Below are 18,918 nucleotides of genomic sequence, written 5' to 3'. Positions count from 1 at the left end.
GCACAGACAGCCACACACTGGGCTGTGTTAGCAAAAGTGTAGCCAGCAGACCATGGGAAGTGATTCTTTCCTTTCATCTGGCACTCGTGTGAGCACATCTGAAGGATCCTGCCCAGCTTTGGGACTCCTGTACGAGACACTAACATGGAAGTGAAGCCCAACAGATGGCTGAGAAGGTGAGCAGTGACTGGAGATCAGGATATACAAGGAGAGCCTGAGACAGCTGCATTTGTTCACCAGTAAGGAAAAGTTATTACTGCTGCTACCAGTGATCTAATCAGAGGTTATAGAGAAGGCAGAGCCAGACTCTTCCCAAAGATGCAGTGATAGGACAAGAGACAATGTACACAATCCACACCTCCAGACAAACTTTTCAAAGAAAATTTGCAACAAAGTTTTGATTCAACACCAAAACAGGTGACCAAAGAAAAGCTGCAGAATTTCCATCCTTGGAATTATATAAAACAACTGGAAAAAAACCTGAGCAATTCCATCCAAGTTAGTCTTGCATTGAGCAGGGATTAAGGGATGAGCAGGGATGACTTTAAGATGTCCTTTAAAATTTAAATGATCAAACTTCTAGTGAAAATCAAAAAAACTAGAACTCTACAACTTGCTCCTATCAGGTAAACACAGTGAGATTCTCAATACTCCCACCCCCATCAAAGCTTTCTTGCTAAAGCCAGACACAGGTTAAGAAACAAGGGAGGGAAGAAACCTAGAACATAAGAACAGATGAAAAGGCAATTTACTGTGTTCAGATGAAAAGATTTACTGTGTTCAGCAGAAATCTTGCTCTGCATATATGATTACCAGTCACTGGCTAAAAGCATGCCCAGAACACCTGCCTTTAGGTAATCATGTAGGATGTTCTGTCCTCACTGCTTTCACTATTCCAACCACCATACGGTTTAAGGCACAGAGCACTGCACCTTGCCTTTTGCTTAGTGTCACTGTAGAGGACAACACTGATGTCCTACCAGCCACCCAAAGAGCAGATCTTGTGGATCACTACCATTAAAAGTCTATGTGCATGCATGTGAAGGAGCTTCCAGGTTTGGTTCACTCCTAGAAGAAGCTCCAAGTCACAGATGCTTATCTGGAAGACATAATACTGGAACTCTGCACGTTTTAATGGCATGAATGGCTCTTAGCTATAAAGAGTGTATTATCAGGGTAGTCAGTTTCTCAGTAGCAGCATATATAAAAATAGGAAAAATTATAGAATGATTAAATGTGGAAACAGTGCTACAGCTGGTTTGGAAAAACATAGTATCCTCAACCAGCAGTGAAAAAAAACCCATTCTGAGTTAGTGTCATAATACAGCAATAACTTTGCAGAATAACTCTTAACAATATAAAAAGCAATACCTGAGAGACAGTGAATTTGAAAATAAAATTAAAGCTATTTAAACTTCTAAAATCTTATCAATGAACTTTTTTTAATTAGACTATATGAGCACTTGACATTACTAACAGTTTTGGAAAAGAAAATTGCATGTGTTTCTACCGATGGTTAGGATGCTCCTGACGAAGAAAGATATGTCAGGGAGAAAAGAGGGGTAAAGACAGAACTCTCAAAAGGAAATCTGATCTCACTTCCTTTCCTAATTTTCTATGACACACCTCTTCTCCTCTACTTCTCCAGGGGCTTCCTCCAGTTTAGAGTTATGGAAGAAAATATTCCTTAGGCTCCAATTTCTACACCCTGTATTGCTTCTGCTTCTGTGTTTCCTCCTCTAGACCACCAGAGCACTCACTCTGAAATGGGACAGGGGACATAATGAACAAGTTATTGCTAATGCATCCAAACCCACTTTAAGTGTTATTAAAGCACTTGTTTTTGAATGTATCTCTAGACTCTCCTGAAGAGGCTTTGAAAAAGGTCTGGTATAAAATGTACAGCATATTTGTACACTTGTCTTATGCATGAGACAATTCCCTCCCCTTAAGCAAACAAAATACCTGGAAGCTCTACAAGTGAGGCTTACAAAAGAGTCTGCAAAGTGAAAAATTGGTTCTCCTGAATAGCAGCATATAATCCTTAAGTCTTCCAAATGAAAGAGGTTTCATTAAAACATAGAATGTGGTAATTCTGCTTTCTTGAGAAACCAATATAAGGACCAGTCTCTCGCTTAAGAAAGCTGTCCTGTCAAAAAAGCACAAAAACCCCAACCAAACAAAAACCAAAGCAGTAAGGACAGTAAGGATATCAAAAGAAAAACCAAGGAGAGTGTCATCACAGCCACCAGCAACAGAATCTCTGAGATCTTACTGTCAATAACTCATTTATATGTCTTCCAGCATTGTTCGAGTCTTCTGTTCCAAGAAACAGTTCAGTTTCTTCTCTCTTCCCTCCTGAGCACTCCAAACAGGAAACTCACCCATCATATGCCATAGCACAAAAAATATAAGTTGTCTTCACAAGAATTCAAGACTCCACTGCTTCCCCTCTCCAAAGGGGAATGCTCCTCAGCTGCCTACTACTTCTCTGTTTAGAAATCATGGCAGATGATGGACAACTCAGAAGTCCTGTGCTACTTTTGAAGGGAACATATTTCACTGTATAAGGCTCAGTGGTCTAAATTTTGCCTGTAATTACAATTTCTGACTCATGCTCATATTCAGAATATAGTATTTTGAGCAGCATTCTCAATTACAAAATTAGTTTTCTAATACAAATGCAGAGAGAGACAAATACACAGATGTACACTCTAAAACAAAATTTACAGAGTTCAACTTCTCTTTGGGCAACTTACTTCACATTTACCACTAAATTAAAATACAATTTTTATTTCATTTTACTGTCATTATTTGGGTACTTGGTGTCATATTATCAAGACATGAAAGGCAGTGGCAGTAAAACAAGAAACAAAAATACTACTCTACAGTATTTTTTCCAGTTAGGAACTTCCCTCTTCATTTCCCTCACCATCCGTTGGTGGTTTCCTCCAGCCACAGCTTTTGCTCAGGGACACTGTGCATGAGCCTCCCAGGGAAGCACTGAGCAACACAAGTGCCCCTCAAACATATGCAGAAGCATCTGCAACAGTGTCTTGTTCTAGAACTTTCTTTAAAGGCAAAGCACACCTGACTGCAAGTTCAGGCAAACATGCAGAATGATTGGACAGAGCAAAGCCAAAGAGCCACACCTTGCCTTTGGGGAAAATGGGATGAGCCACTCTCACATCAGCATTTATTCCACTGTCTTGGATTCATCTTAAAGATCTGTCCTGCCCAATATTAAGCAACATACCAACAGGGCAGAAACATCTCACTCTGCAAGGGCCCCCATGACATTACTATGCATCTCTTATTCCAGCCTGCATGAGACCCTCTACAGCCTGTGCCATCAGTGCTCACCCTCCACTCAGCCCTGAGGCAGAGGTCGTGCCAGCCTGTGCCTCCCCTGTCCTCTCTCCCATCTCCTTTCAACTCCCAGCAGCCCAGTACAGTCCTAAAAAGTTGGAAGGGCAAAGAGTTGTGCTGGGACTGCAGGTGTCCCTTTGCAGTCAATGTCCCTCATGTCACCCCAAACTTCAGTGAGACCAGGGAAGAAGAATATCAGCACGAGACACAAAGCCCTCTACAACTGTAGTGATCTCCTACTGTCAAACTTCAGACAAGAGAATTTCTTTTGATTTGACATGGTACCTTTTCTTCCTTTTTGCAGCATAACAAATTCCCATCTGGAAAAGAAATATGCTTATCCAAAAGTCTGGAAAAGAACTCCTGATAACTTCATTGCTACAACTAAGTAACACCAGCTTAATAAACTGTTTTCACAGCTACAGATCATTGTGTATTCTGTCCTATGAACCACTGGTGTAACACTAACAAATTCACTTATCCACAAAATATGCCATGCTCCAAGAGCCTGTGTTGGGGGGCACATCCTCCAGATGTGGAGCAGAAAGCCAATGCTGCGGTCTTAACTATTCATGGCAGTCAGTAACAAGAAAAACAAAGTTACCAGAACTTTAAAGCTAATCTGATACGCCTTATCACAGACATTGACTATCACAAGAAAACAAAGGACACGCTCCTATGAAGTTTCTTCAGCCCTTCTAAAGAAAGAGGATCCCCTCACACTCCCAGAGTGCTGAGAACAAGTTCTCCAAAACTCTTAACAGATCTTCTAAAAGGAATGATTCATTGGCTTGGTTCATGTAACTCGGCATCTTACAACACAGGGCCATGGCTGGTATAATGACACTGAATAATTACACACATAGCATTACATTTAATTGTATTTTTTAAAAAAAACAACTTTGAACTGTAGTCTTCTTAAAGTTTTATGTATACAGTTCTTTTAAACCACCTTAGAAATGGGTTTAAATGACCCATACACAAAGAAACAGCAGACAAATTACAGACAAGTTGCAGATCATGGCTATTTCCTGGTTTGCTTTTTTGTTGGCAAACATAATTCTTATTGCTGCATATTTAATTTGCATTGATCAACTGTGCCATGAAGAAAGAAAAACCCACTAACTTGCACCCACTTTTTCAAATTTGTAGTTTTCTATTTAATGACACATTCCATGGTGTCTTTAAACAGTACATGCTCCTTGGTTTTGCTCATTAGTCTGTATTTAAAATAATAGTGAAAACAAATCTGGCATATAAGCAATAGTTTTAATACACAGATGTGACTCAAAAGTATGAGGTTCCTCACTTCAGTCCGTTATATGGTGTTTTAGTAGTTTTGCTGTCTATATATAAACATTTCAAATGTGTCTTTTCAAACCCCACCAATCTTCATAATACTTTAACCAGAGCTTACCCAGGTAGAAGTGCACATTTCAAAGGGACAACGAGTACTTGAGCTGCTCATTGTGGACATGTCCTCGCATTTCTAACCAGTACATCCACTCACTAGCAGCTGTATTACTCTGTACTCCTCTTTGGACTTCCAGAGTTCTAGCTACCATTACCTCCAATTATTCTCTAATTTTCTGGCCTCGTTTTATTCTCCCAAATGTTTAAAACAGATTGATTAAAATCCTTAGTATATTAAGAGAAAAAATCCTATTAAAATTTATTCACACAAGTCCCCGTTAGTTCTGCAAGTCACTTATGTTGTGAAAGGTCCAGAGTCTGGCCCAATACGTGTCTGGAAAAGCAAGAGTCACCACACCAGCTTGTTTGATTTGGTTTAAAAAGGGAAAAAAAAAAAAAAAAAAAAAAAAAGAAAAAGATAACTATAGCACAGGCAACTTATCTCCACAAAGCACACACATCAGTGATTGCATTTGTGTACTGGCAAAGCCGGAAGGTGGCTTAGGTCATGCATGTAATGCCAGCCTAAAAAAAAATGCTGTAGTCTGACAACTAAAGATCACAGAATCAATGAGGCTGGAAAGGGCCTTTGAGACAATCGAGTTCAACCTATGACCCAACACCACCGTGTCAACTAGACCACGACACCGAGTGCCACATCCAGTCATTTCCTGAACATCTCCAGGGACGGTGACTCCACCACCTCCGTGGGCAGCCCATCCCCGTGTCCAATCGCCCTCGCCGTGCAGGAATTCCTCCTCAGGTCCCACCTACACCCCCCTGGCGCAGCTCAGGACCGCGTCCCCCCGCCCTGGCGCTGCCTGCCCGGCAGAGGAGGCCGCCCCCCGTCCGGCCCGGCCTCCCTTCAGGGGGCTGCGGAGGGGCCCCGCTGGGGCCGTGCCCGCCCGCTCCGGCACCGGAGGAGCCGTGGCGAGGCCGCTCCGCCCGCACGGCCCCTGCCCCGGCCGGGCCCCGCCCCGAGCGCGCAGCCTATGGGCCTGGGCCACATCCCGGCTCCCTCCGGCCCGGCCCGGCCCCGCTCCCCCCGGCCCGGCCCGGCCCGGCCCGGCACCTGCTGGGCGGGGGAGGGGAGCGGGGCCCGCCGGCCGCCCCAGCGCCGCCCGCCCGAGCCCGCGCGGGGAAGGGAAGGGAAGGGCAGCGGGGCGCCGGCGGCTTTTACCAGGAGGAGGAGGAGGCAGCCGGGGTCGGGCAGGAGCGGGAAGATGGCGGGTCTCATGGTAGATCGGGCGGCCGGGAGCGGGGAGGGGAGAAGCGCGGCTCCCACTCTCCGCGGCGGCGGCTCCTGCACTTCCCCCCGTCGCCAGGAAACACCCGGGCAAGTTCCACCGCCGGGCCCCGCGCTCCCGGGGCACGCCGGGAAACGTAGTTCCGGGAAGGGGAGGGCAGGGAGGAGGAGGAGGAAGGGAGAGAGGAAGGGAGGAGAAGGAAGGAAAGAGGAGAGAGAGAGAGAGAAGGAGGGAGGCTGCGGGGATCCCAGAGCGCACCGGGGCTGCCCGCGGGGCGGCGCCTGGAGGCGGCGGCGCGATGGGAGAAGGGCGGGGTGGAGGTGAGTTACGGGAGAGCTGCGGCGCCGGGCGGGGAGAGGGGAGGGAGGGAAGGAAGGGAGGGAGGTGGCTCTCGCTGTGTGGCCGAGGCAGGGTTAACTCTTCCCGCCTGGGTGGCGCGGGTGTCCCGCACTCTCCCGCTCTGGGCGCTCCCTGCCAGCGCCCAGAGGCTGCCCGGGTTTCCTGTGGATCCCGCCTTTCCTTTGGATCCCGCCTCGTGCCTCCAGCCGCCGGGAGCGGGCACGCGGGTTTGCCTGTGGGGAGTGTGAACAGGGCTATTGGGGCACTGTGCGCCTTGTGGCCCTCGTGTGCTCGCCGTTTGGGAGGAAACTCTCCGCTCTGTCCGGCTGTGTGTGACGGGGCAGGGCCGGGAACTTCAGCTGGAGTGGAGCGTCATCCTGGGTGTTTATCCTTGGCGCCTCCACAGATGGGCGCTTCCTGTCGCTTCCCCGGCTGTACATGTGAACGTGAAGAACACCCAAAATCCAGGGCTTCGCCCTCTTCCAGTAAAACTCTGGACCTTGCTCCGAGACCTCACAGAGTGTCCCAAACAGATCCCAGAGAGCTGCCTTTGCCTTTGCCTTTGCCCTGGTCACATTCCCAGTGTACACCCGCTTCCAGGGGGGGAGACGGGCTGTGACACCATTTAAAACAAAATCTTTTACATCAGCCCTTTTCAAGACAAGACTGGCTTGGTTTCCAGGAAGCCTGACAGGCTCAGACTTTGTGTGACCCTGCGAAAATCCTGTGGCCTGTCAGTTTCATGAGTTGCAAAGGCTCTCACACACACAGGTACAAGTCATGGCTTTTTTATAGTCTGAAATTGAAACTTGACTTCTATCAGTTCTGCCAAGAACTTGTGCCTTAAGAGCTTGTGCTCTTTGATCTGTAGAATGAACATCTTGTGCACTGACTGACGTCTGAAAAATCTTTGATATTTTTTCAAAGCTCAGTCTTCTCTTGGAAACCCTGTCAATAAAATTTGGTAGCATGGTTGTGCCGTCATGTTTAAATTTTAACAGCCTCATGTTTTGCTGAATAGAAAAGTGATGTAATTCTTGCTATCTGTGTAATGCAAAATAGACATGTCGTAGTTTGGTATGAAATTTCACACACCTTGAAGAGGCCTTCATTTTAAGTGTCCCTTCATTTTAAGTGACTTGAGAAGGCTAATATTTTTTTACATATTAGCTTAAAGAAGAAAAGTGAAATATTTACTTGATTCCAGTAATGCGATGCATATTACAGATAAGGCCAATTATGTAGCATTTTATAAGCGGATTTTTTACTTATTTCTTGATTTTTATTGACTAAATGTCTCATTGTTTTGATAATGAGGATCTTTATCAAGCAAGTCTTCCAGACAGCAGTTCATCTGTTTGTTATATACATGACAAAAATACCTGAGGAATGTTATAAATTTTCCTTTTCTAGTCCCTCTTAATATTTCAGAACTTCTCTGATGCAGAATTAGCCCATTCAATGGAATCATGATACTCTACTAAGAATTGCTTAGTAGAGATAAAGGGCTTTCTGAGGAGATAAAGGGTTGATTCTCTCACTGTATGATTACTAACACTTTATGCAGAAGTAACTGTTGCTTTCATCTGGAAACTATTAATGTCTTTCATTATTAATTGTCTATGCAGTTAGTTTTATGTAAAAATTATTGTTGATGTTATTGGGATGTTTCTGGTGCTTCACTGAGTTCTTTGGTGTCTGCTGATTTTTGTGCTGTTGTCTCTGGATTTCTTATATTTTACTTTTTTTGTTGAGAGGTAAAATGTGAAGAAAATGGAGGAACTAGACAGTAAGTTCCCCTGAGAAAACGCTTTGAAGGTGCTGGTATCCATCAGTGCTGGTCACTTCTTTAACACCACCTCCTTAGGGCACAGGAGCTGGCAATTCTAAAATGTCAGAAGTCAAGCACGCGAGGTAGAAGGCTGGCTTGGCTGACCAGGGATCTTCTTTTGGAGCTAATGGAAAAAAAGGAGGTGTATCCCCAATGGAAGTAAGGTCAGGTGACACAACAGTTGATGGAATCTTTTTGGATTTCAGTTAAGCTTTCAATACTGTCTGTCAGAGTATCCTCCTGGACAAAATTTCCAATACACAATTGGATAAATGCATCATGATGCACTGGGCTCATAGGTTGGGCACAAAGGGTCACAGTGAATGGGGTGACATCAGACTGGGGACCTGTCACTAGTGGGGCTCTGCAGGGCTCCATCCTTGGCTCTGTGATTTTCAATATCTTCATTATTGATTTGGATGTGCAACTGGAAGGGATGCTAAACAAGTTTGGAAATGATACAAAATTGGAAGGAGCTGTTATCTCCCTCGAGGCCCTGTAGAGAGACCTCAACAAGTCAGGGGACTGGGCAATCACCAACTGTGTGAAGTTTAACAAGATGAAGTGCTGGATTCTGCCCCTGGGTGTATGGACAGACTGAGGAATGAGATGCTGGGAAGCAATGCCATGGAAAGGGTTGATGGCAAGTTGAATAACTGAGCAGTGCCCTGGCAGCCAGGAGGACCAACCCTGTCCTAAAGGGCATCAGGCACAGCATCACCAGCCGGGCAAGGGAGGGGATTGTCCTGCTCTGCTCTGCCCTGGGGCAGCCTCACCTCCAGTGCTGGGGGTAGTTCTGGGTGCCACAGTATAAGAGCCACTGGAGGGTGTCCAGAGGAAGGAGGGCTATGAAGATGGTGAAGGGGCTTGAGGGGAAGCCACATGAGGAGGAGCTGAGGTCACTTGGTCTGTTCAGCCTGGAGGAGAGAAGACTGAGGGGAGACCTCACTGCAGTCACAACTTCCTTGTGAGGGGAAGAGGAGGGGCAGGCACTGATCTCTTCTCTGTGGTCGCCAGGGACAGGACCCGAGGAAACTGCATGAAGTTGTGTCAGGGGAGGTTTAGGCAGGAGATCAAGAAAAGGCTCTTCCCCCAGAGGGTGGCTGGGCACTGGAACAGGCTCCCCAGGGAAGTGGTCACAGCACCAGCCTGACAGAGTTCAAGAAGTGTTTGGACAATGCTCTTGGCCACATGGTGTGACCTGGGCACGTTCAGTGAAGGGCCAGGAGCTGAACTTCAGTGGTCCCAGTGTGTCCATTCCAGTTCAGGATATTCTGTGATTCTGTACTGCAGGACTATAATAAGTTGATACAAACTTGATAACAAACTTCATTGGTTACTCTAATTGAATTAAACCATGCATGAAGAACAGTCTGATTTACAGAGAAACACTTTACAGACTTCTGCAAAGCTTATGGACTGAAATTTGTGTTCAAGGCAGTGGAACTACAATATATAGGTATATATTTCTTAATGAAAGCTTTTTTTCCAGTGAATTTTGGCTCGAGGTAAATTTAATTCATGGGTAAAACCCATGTTTTTTCTTTTCTGTTTTTAACAGAAGTTTATTCTCTTTAGCATTGTTTGAATAATGTTAATTACTCATTATGAAAATAATTCTGTTTTATTAACGTGGTTTTGATTTTTTTTTTCTAGAACTGAATTTCTACAAAAAATGTTGGTGACACAGATCTGACCTATAGTAATACCTTGAAAGAGTATGAATATTTCAGCAAACTGCCTCTTCAGTGGTTCCTCATTAGCATCTGAAGTGCATGCTGCTGCTGTTAATGGAGATAAGAGTACCCTCCAAAAGCTAATAGCAGGTAAATGTTTTCATTGTAGATGCATTTCGATACTTCAGAACTGAAGCTTTTTGGTTTTCACTTAAAGCTCTGATCTTTAAGGTATTTTTGATTTCTTGATTATATGTGCTTCTAGGATAAATGTTGCCCTGAAAATATGACTGATTTTTCTTACTTTTATCACCTATTGCCTTTCATTGGTACTTCTTAGTGAAGTAAAATAGAAAATTGGTAAGTGATAGAACCCCTTACAGGGAATTTGAAGTTCTGGAGAAGTGCCTCGTGCTGAAATACTTTGGCTGCAAATGCTTGTTTTTTGAATTGCATTTTGGAAAGTTGGACAAATGTGTTTTAACAGATAATTTATTATAGTTTCTGAAGTCTTGTCACAGTGTAGCATTTGTAAACAATATGAGCCAGCCTTATCTGTTACTTTAATTCTGATAGACTGGCAATGTTTCTCAAGAGAAATTAAAGGTAATGAGAGAGTCTAGTCCTATTGAATCTGAAGTAAAAAAATTCCCATCCATTAGGAAACTCAGGATTTTGCCGGTCCAGGAATGATATGGCATTCTAGGTTAATAGTTTTCAAAAGCAAAATATATTATATGGTCCATAAACAGTCTTGAATATATTTGGAGGGCCATATGATGGGTGAAGACTTGGATTTTTGATTAAATGCAATTCCAGGTGATACTGAAGAAGTTCTATTTGCTCAGTGTTTTTTGGAAAATCCTATTCCCGGAGCTTAGTAGGGTTGGAGGACTGTGAAATAGTAAGAAGCACAGTCTGTATTTATGCCACTTACTGTCAGTTTTAATGTGTGTGTAGGATTTAATGTTAAGAGCATGAAACCAGCAGTCAAGTTTCTTTATGTATCTTCTGTTGACCTGTGTTGAAGGCAAGGTGGAGGCCTGTGTGGATGTGTTGTCCAAGCTGTACAGGAAGCAGCAAGGGGCTCTTCTTTACAAAGTGTATCTAATTTTCTCAAAACATACTTGAACTGGTTTGACTCCAGCAGGAACACGTTTGAGGGAGCTGACTTTACAGAAGCTGCACTTGTTGAAAGTTATTTTTTGTTGGGCCTTCACCTTTACTTTGTCATGTGATGTTCAAACATTTACTGTTTGCATTGAATGCTATCTGTTTGCTCTTTTCAAAAACATTTTATAAACAGCAGATGATATAGAGATATATCTAAAAATGTGTGAGATTCAACTACAAAGTAGCTTTAAATACACGTTTCTAAAAAACCCTTCTGCCTGCATGTGGAGGTGGAAAAAAGTCTGGGCTTTCAAATCCTGAAGAAGCAACAAAGAATTTTTGCTAACTTCACTGTGTCTTTGTTAATCTCACAGCCAAAAGACGTATTTCAGGAAACACAAAGGAAAAATATTTCTTGTTGCTGGTACATCTTGTCAAATATACCACAAAACAGCCATTAGAACCAGATGAGGAAATTGCTCTTCCTTTAATGATGATCATGCAGCAACAAGACAAAAATGCTGTTTTACTTTTGCATGGGAGAGAAAACTGCACAATCCTTGTAGCATTTGCTGTATTAGCAAAATTTGGCTTTTCTACTTTGCCATGTTTTGACAGGTTATGACACAGACCTTACTTTTGCCAGAACTGGACCAAAAGGAAAAAAAAAACAAAACTCAAAACTTCACATATTGCCTAGCAGAAGAAGAATGCATTAGAGTAATATTTTTAGCTGTTTACCAGTCCCTGTTGAAAGTATAACTTGGTGCCAGAAGCAAATTGAGCAATTGGTGCTATTCACTGAATTTCATGACTGCAGTCAGCAGCAGCAGCAGCTAACTCAGGACAGCACTCCAGCCTTGTGTGTGATGTGTGTGCTGGATTGCTTAACTGCACTTTTCTAACACAGCCAAGCTTTGCCTCTTAGATACACAGCTAGCACTGGATGCACTGAGGGAAAGTCTTGACTTTCTCCTCCTTTCAGGGAGGACCTTTTAGCCCCTAAATTCGTTGTTACTTTCCTCTTCACACTTTCCCTGTTCAATTATTAACATAGGAGGGGCATAGAGGCTGGCAAAACACTCTCTTAGAGCAGCCCCTCAAACCTTTCTCATGATTTTTTCCTTCTGCTATCTGTAGCTTGGTGGCTGTATACAAACATGGATGCTTTATTTGCATGTAATTAGAGTATGGATGAATTTTAAAGGAAGAGGTGTTTGAAATAATAGTGTGTTCTGGATAATGTGTTCCTTTTGACATTCTATGCCAGAAAGAGGCACAGACAGAATCAAAGGTAAGTAGAAAATTTATTTAGAGAAAGGGAGCTTTGGAACAAAGTATCTCTGGATGTTAGCTGCTGCTAATCCTTAATCACAGGACTTTCTAAAAAGCCTGTGGGTTAAATACCATAAAGTACATGCCAAGTGTTAATTGTATAACCAGTGTTCTAACAGAAGTGTGCTAATTGTTTGCATTGCATGAGTTGTCCTGTACTGTATCACATTGTTTTAGAATTGTATGTTCTTGGGCTTTGGGGAATGCTCACAGTATTTTCTTTCCTGTGTTTTACACAACACTGTCTTTATCTTTAATTGACAGTTCTTCAGTGTTAAAATCCATCTGTATGATTTTGATCCTAGGGAAAAAAGCAAGCAAAAGTTCATTTTGTATTTGGAGAATTATTTTCCATTTTATGCTTTGGGAAGAGGCATCAAACTGTTTTAATTGTTTAAAAGAACATAATAGTGATTTCAATACTCATTATACTGAAGTGTCTGTTCAGTCCAGCTCCTCATTCTAAAACCCTTATCATGCATTGCTTGCAACCAAATACTTCCCAATCTCTGACGTGATGTTTCATTGTAAATTTTAACTGAACTATGGGTTACAAAAATGCAATTGTGTGCTATTGTTTGATCCTCTTCTCTACTTCTCTCTTGCCTGTTCTACATTGTGGCAGATAGAATAAATCTCAGGTATTACAGCAGGCAAGATTCTTACAAGTGATAAGAAATGGCCTGTCTTTTAATAATTAGGAAGAATTCACACTCTCCTGTTGCCTTTTCTGGTTTGAAAAATGCATAGAAATATTGAAAGTCTGATATGACTGCTTGCATAGAGTGTGAGGAAGTGATGAAGTACAGCTGTGAGAGTTAAATTTTGGACTTGGGCCCTGGATTCTGTAGTGTTCATGACCTCTGTTGGCAATAAGCTTATGGAATGCATATTCTGGTGGGCCGAGGACTTTGATTCTAAAAGGGAAGGGATCTAAAAAAAAATATTTATTAGGCAGGTGTGCGAAGGGAATTTATTTTTGCCAAAGCACGTTTTAGGTACGCTGGTATGTGAACGTTTTGAAGGCTACCTGTGCTTTCTTGATTGCAGAAAGTAGCAATTTGCTGCAGCTGTGAAGTTCACAAGGTGTTGTGGCTTTCATCAGCCTAATCTCCTCTTAGCACCTGATGTTGATATAGTAACTCCCAGCCCTTGTCCTGTCTCTTTAGCCTGAAGGCAAAGACACCCTTTTAGGGAAATGCTCACAGGATTTTAACCATTCTAAGGGCCTTATAGAGCCCTGGTAAACAACGGGCGAAAACCTACTGCTAGCTGAAGATAGTTTCTTTACCTTAAAAAACAGTGCAGGAGCTTCAAGCAAATTACTGGCATCAAGTTTTGAAGCTCTTGCTCATTTTTCCTTTAGACCGTATGCAGTCGTGAAAACTCCTTGTCATCAGCTACATCACTTTTTGGGAACTGAAAATGAACATAGATGTCTGATGCTCTATTTAGTTATGTTGCAGTTGAGCTTTAGGCCATTTTTGCTTGTCATTAGTCTCTAATTTTATATATATCCTCTAGCATTCTGTAACAGAAAGGGAACTGGAATTTGAGAGAAAGATGCTGGTTTAGGACACTGCTGATTTAAGAACCAATGTTATCTGAGCATAAGCCCCTGTGCTTGTGTCTTATTGGGAGAAATTAATGTTTATGTATTTCTCTAAATATATTTGAGTGTTCAAGTCCCATCAGCTTCAAGCAATTTAAGACACTGTTGAGGTTGTGTTAAAACTTAGTGAAATGTGGTTTAGTGATGTCTAAGTGACCATGTTGAACTAATACTGAAAGAGCACCTGACTGTACTTAGTTAATTAGAGAATCTGGCTTGTTGGTTGGGAACAGTGACATGTTAAATCATGCTTGGGACCACAATATATGCAGAGGGGCAGGCTAAATAGCAGTGTGAAGGTGAGTATTGTAATGTAAAAAGGTGTCCAAAAACCCTCCTGTTCCTGAGAAAGCTAGATGTAGGTCAGGAGAACACTTCTTGTGGGAGTTTTTTGGGGGCTGTTTCTTTGTTGTTTTGATCTTTAGTAAATTGCTAGTGGCATAAAAATTAGTTGTAAAACCAGTGGGTTGTCAAGGTGAAGTGACAGTCAGAGAAGACAAGGCCACGGGTGAAGAATAAAAATAATTTTTCTATATCTGCATCACAGAGGAGTTTGGAAATGTTCTTAAATTTTTTTTTTTTGCAGAGCAAAAAGACTTTTCTCAATGCAAATCACACTTTTCAAGGCAAAAAAAAGTGTTACAGACTGAATCGTGTGATTGACACGGTATTCACTCTATAGTTTTAAAGGAACTAAAAAATGTACTGAGTGAGTAAATGATTTCTCTGACTGGCAATATCCTACTTGACAGTGTTTTTTGTAAGTGGCTTGATTGGTAGGGAATGAATTTTAATTCTTGATATTCCCCTTGGTTCATATTTAATCTGCTTGAGTCTTCTTCTGGGTGAATCAATAGAAATTATAATTAAGAATAAAATTACTGGATATGTAGATAAGTATAATATGCTAGGAGAGAGCAAAGACTGTGTAAAGAAGCAGCATGCCTCTGCTGGAGTGCTTTTGAAGCATCAACAGTCATGCAGACAAAAGAATAATTAAAAAACAAAACTAACTTGCCTGTAAAATTCAATGTTCCTTGGGTAATTGTAGGCAATGTTGCTCCATTGGAGATCTGGAGAATCCGGATGCATGGGATAGTTGATACACATGAAGTTAAAGGTGCTTGCCTTTATGTGGTGACATCATGGAAATATGAAACTTTATAGTGAAACTGCTTTGTTTGGAGGGTTTTTTGGAATGTGAATAAGAATAGTGTTTTGACTTTTTTTGAATAGGATCTCAAATTACTGCCTTACTAACCTTATCAATTAAATAAAGCTTGAGAAGTATTTTAGTAGTTTCCATATTGTAAGGCACCCTGAAGTAAATAATGGTATTGATGTAATATTGACGTTTATGCTTTTAAAATAAACATTACTGTGAGTAGGCTTCAAATCTTGTTTTAGTTACAGCGTTTACAGGTTTCAGGAGGTCTATTTGGCTTCTGTACTGTTGATATTTTTTAAATTAATATGTGCAGCTGAGATCCGTGTAACTATTTGAAAATTATTTATAGTTATGCCACTGCAGAATGTTACTGGTGGTATGTGTATTCATGGAAGTAATGTTTTCTGAATGTACTTTTCTTTCTGTAAATGTATTTTGAAATATTCTGTAACTGTCAGTAAAAGTAGATTAAAGCGTAATAACTCTGAGTTTATCACATGCTTCATCTTTTGTTCACTCCAGTCATATTATAATGAGATACCTGCTGTTCATATTATAATAAGATGACTTTTTAATGAAAAAGTACTGCTTTTTGCTAGATACTAGTATACTTTACTGGTTTAAGTAGGCACTTTGTTTTGGTTTTATTTAGGAAACTCTGAGCTGAAAGATAAAGAGGACCAGTTTGGAAGAACTCCACTTATGTACTGTGTGCTGGCTGACAGGCTGGACTGTGCAGAGGCATTGCTGAAGGCTGGAGCTGATGTTAACAGAGCTGATCGCAGCCGAAGGACTGCTCTCCATCTTGCTGCACAAAAGGTAATTACTTTGTAAGTGCTCATAAAGTTAGGGCTTTCACCACAGCTGTGAGGTGGGCTGACCCTGGCTGGACACCAGGCACTCACCAAAGCTGCTCTATCTCTCCCCTCCTCAGCTGGACAGGGAGGAGAAAACGTAACAAAAGGTTCATGGGCTGAGATAAGAGCAGGGAGAGATCCCTCACCAGCTCCTGTCACAGGCAAAACATACTCAACTTGGGGAAATTAGTTTAATTTATTACCAGTCAAATCAGAGTAGCATAATGAGAAATAAACCCAAGCCTTAAAATCATCTCCCCTACACCCTTCTTCCTGGGCTTAACTTAACTCCTGAATTCTCTACCTTACCCTGCAGCCAGTGGTGCAGGAGGATGCCATCAGTTCATTACTGTCTGTTTTTCCTTCTACAATCTCAGTCTATTGTACTGTCCAGTTACATTGTCCCACTGAAGAAGTGCAAGAGGAAGTATTCAACAATAAAATAAGAGGGGATTGAAAGTATAACTTCAGAGCTGCAAGAAATTTTGAGTGTGGTTGGGCCTGGGGGAAGTATCCACAGTCTCTCCACAGGAGACTAAGCAGGCTGCTGATGGGGGAAAAAAACCAGGAGCAGCTTTGGCTGCTCACCAAGACATGTGAGTTCATAAACTGTGAAAAATATTCCACAGAGAAGATTAGAAATTCAGACAGAAAGAAACAGCCTTTTATTTACTATCTTAGTTTTTATAGTATGTTTAAAACCATAACTGCTCAAAAATGAACACTTTTTTTGTCTGTGTTAGCTGTCTTTTGGTACCAGTTAGAGTGCCTGCCACGATTTTCATAGCAAACCGTTTAAATATATATCTTGTCACCTGTCCATAATCATTCACAGTTTTCAGATGTTTTAATACAATCTACATTTTTTAAATTGTATTTTAATTAGGTTTATGTAAAGGCAGCTATAATATGGTCATGGTATTCAGTAAGGAGCATCTTGGGAAGACTATAATAAGGTGATATTCTCCAGGTACATTTGCATGGGAGTCCATAGGGACTGTGTGGTCTGTGTTACAGCATCTCTTAAAAGGAAATAAAGTGTTGGAGGTTATAGTTGACTTGAAGTAGGCTAATTCATCTGCTTGGTTATATACCATGACACTCTGATGAAAATAGTACAGTAATCATCATAACCTTGTTCTCAGGATTAATTTTGTATTTCTAAGGGACTGACCAGCTTACTGCTAATGTTGTTGTTTCAAAGGTATTTCATAAAAGTAGCCATGTCAGAGACTTAAAAAATTGCTTTAACATACTTTACTTGCCTGGTATTCATACAGGATTCAGATTTTGTGATGTGATAGACACATGAATATTTTAATTAATTTTAATTAAAAACTCAATTTTAAAACTTATATTTTCCTCAGATTTTTAAAATTTTAGCATATTAAAACAATATAAATTCTTGTCTAAATCCTTGTCTGAATATGCATATTGTGGTCATTTGTATTAAAGCAATTCAAGGCAAGAGAGGTTTTGCCTTGGTGTAATATCCACTAACTGCATTTGTTCTCCATTTCCTTTATGCCTTGCTTTAATCCTGAAAGTGCAGGTTGTAACATGGGATACTTGGACCCTCTTAGATGTCTTTTCAGTTGACAGTGCAGATCAAAAGGAAGGTAAAACAACATGAGATAAAGACTGTGGCAGTAGATTTTATGTAGTCACACACTTACTGTGTAATGTGCTAGATAGATGTGAACCACCCCATAGCTAAAAGTGGTTAGGAAGCAGCTCTTGCAACTGCTTTTATTTGCCTCACTTAGCTGTCCTCTAAATTCTCTTCTCTGTCTGCTGAACAGTTACTAGCTATTGATGCCAGCTTATGAAATGAACATTTCATTTGTGTAAAAGTTTGTCTGTAGTCTTTCCACATTAACATTTTAAGATCTACATTTCTGGCATGAGTGTCTCCTGAAAAATGTGTAAATTTAAAATTTGAAACAACTTAATGTTTCATGCAGTTTTGGCTATTTGAATAATATTTTGCATTTTGCTTATTTCTTGCTGATACTTTTGGTTTATATTCTAATTTTTTGCTCCAAAAATAAAATTTCTCAGTACAGTTGACTTTCAGATAGAAAAAGAAACATGCTGTGAGATCACCCACTTCCAAAGTTTTAACCATGTTGGTTAATCATGAATATGCATATTTACCAGGGCCCCTGTATGGTTTTTGTTGTGTTCAAGCTTATGAGTCAATATCTGTCCTGTGCTTCATCAAAAACAGATTCACATGACTTTATAAATCCCCTTTAATTGGTGGTCACAAGTACAAGCTGTTTAGAAGGGAAGTGCTTGGAGATTCAGGTTCCTAAATTGTACTTGTGTTGCTTCCTAATTTTCCATTTCTTTGGAGAGAGAAGGTAAGATTTACAGACCTTTACATGCAACCAGTGAAGAGGTAGGAAAGAAAAGACACTTCTTTCTACACTGATGCTAACTAAAGCAGATGGAGGCAAAATGAAGTAAGGTTTCCTGAGTCAGAACCTTCCTCTCTAAGTACCAGGATTACTTTTGCTGTTCTTTACTGTCTCTTTGAAGAGCTTTTTGGGACACCTTGCTCATCAGATCACAGCAGACAGAAATTCTGAGGGCAAGAGTTTGCTGCCAGAATATTTGAGACTCCTTAGGTCATCATTCTGCAGGCTGCCTTTACATGTCCCTTTGCACTTGTTCCCCTGAAACAGCCTTGCAGCTGGTTTGACAAAAAATGGTCTCTGATGCCTCTCTTTGGGAACCTCAGAACTGTCTCAGAGGCAAAGAGTTTGTGAGAAAATGCTCTTCTAATGCGAAACAAAAGCAATGATTTAGCCACTTTGGACTGAAGAGACCTGAGTGTCTCCATTCTTGTGTTTGGATTCAAGATGGTGTCTCTCTCGTTAGTAAGCCTGATTATCATAGTAACAGTTGGTTTTGTTCTCTACAGGATGAGATGAAACTGTTCCCATTTTTCTG

General features: G+C 41.5%; 2 protein-coding genes across 3 annotated transcripts in view; one reads left to right on the top strand and one right to left on the bottom strand.

Moving 5' to 3' along the window:
- The window catches only part of ERP44 (endoplasmic reticulum protein 44), a 47,790-nt gene extending 41,646 nt beyond the window's left edge, over nucleotides 1–6,144 (bottom strand). Inside the window, exon 1 of the mRNA XM_083877795.1 lies at nucleotides 5,963–6,144. Coding sequence (XP_083733921.1) covers nucleotides 5,963–6,019 — 57 coding nt within the window. The 5' untranslated portion in view covers nucleotides 6,020–6,144. The remainder of the gene's footprint in view (nucleotides 1–5,962) is intronic.
- INVS (inversin) overlaps nucleotides 6,005–18,918 on the top strand; it is an 82,254-nt gene continuing 69,340 nt past the window's right edge. The window contains exons 1-3 of one of the 2 annotated variants that reach the window (XM_083877764.1): nucleotides 6,005–6,118; nucleotides 9,856–10,025; nucleotides 15,756–15,922. In XM_083877764.1, the coding sequence (XP_083733890.1) occupies nucleotides 9,920–10,025; nucleotides 15,756–15,922 (273 nt within the window). In that variant the 5' untranslated portion in view covers nucleotides 6,005–6,118; nucleotides 9,856–9,919. Of the gene's footprint in view, nucleotides 6,119–6,286; nucleotides 6,350–9,855; nucleotides 10,026–15,755; nucleotides 15,923–18,918 lie in introns of those variants that run through there. The other variant, XM_083877763.1, reaches the window with a different exon arrangement.

This window comes from Zosterops lateralis (assembly GCF_965231275.1).
Source record: "Zosterops lateralis genome assembly, chromosome: 1".
NCBI lineage: Eukaryota > Metazoa > Chordata > Aves > Passeriformes > Zosteropidae > Zosterops > Zosterops lateralis.
Note: the sequence above shows the minus strand (reverse complement) of the source record. Positions and strands in the feature narration are given on the sequence as shown.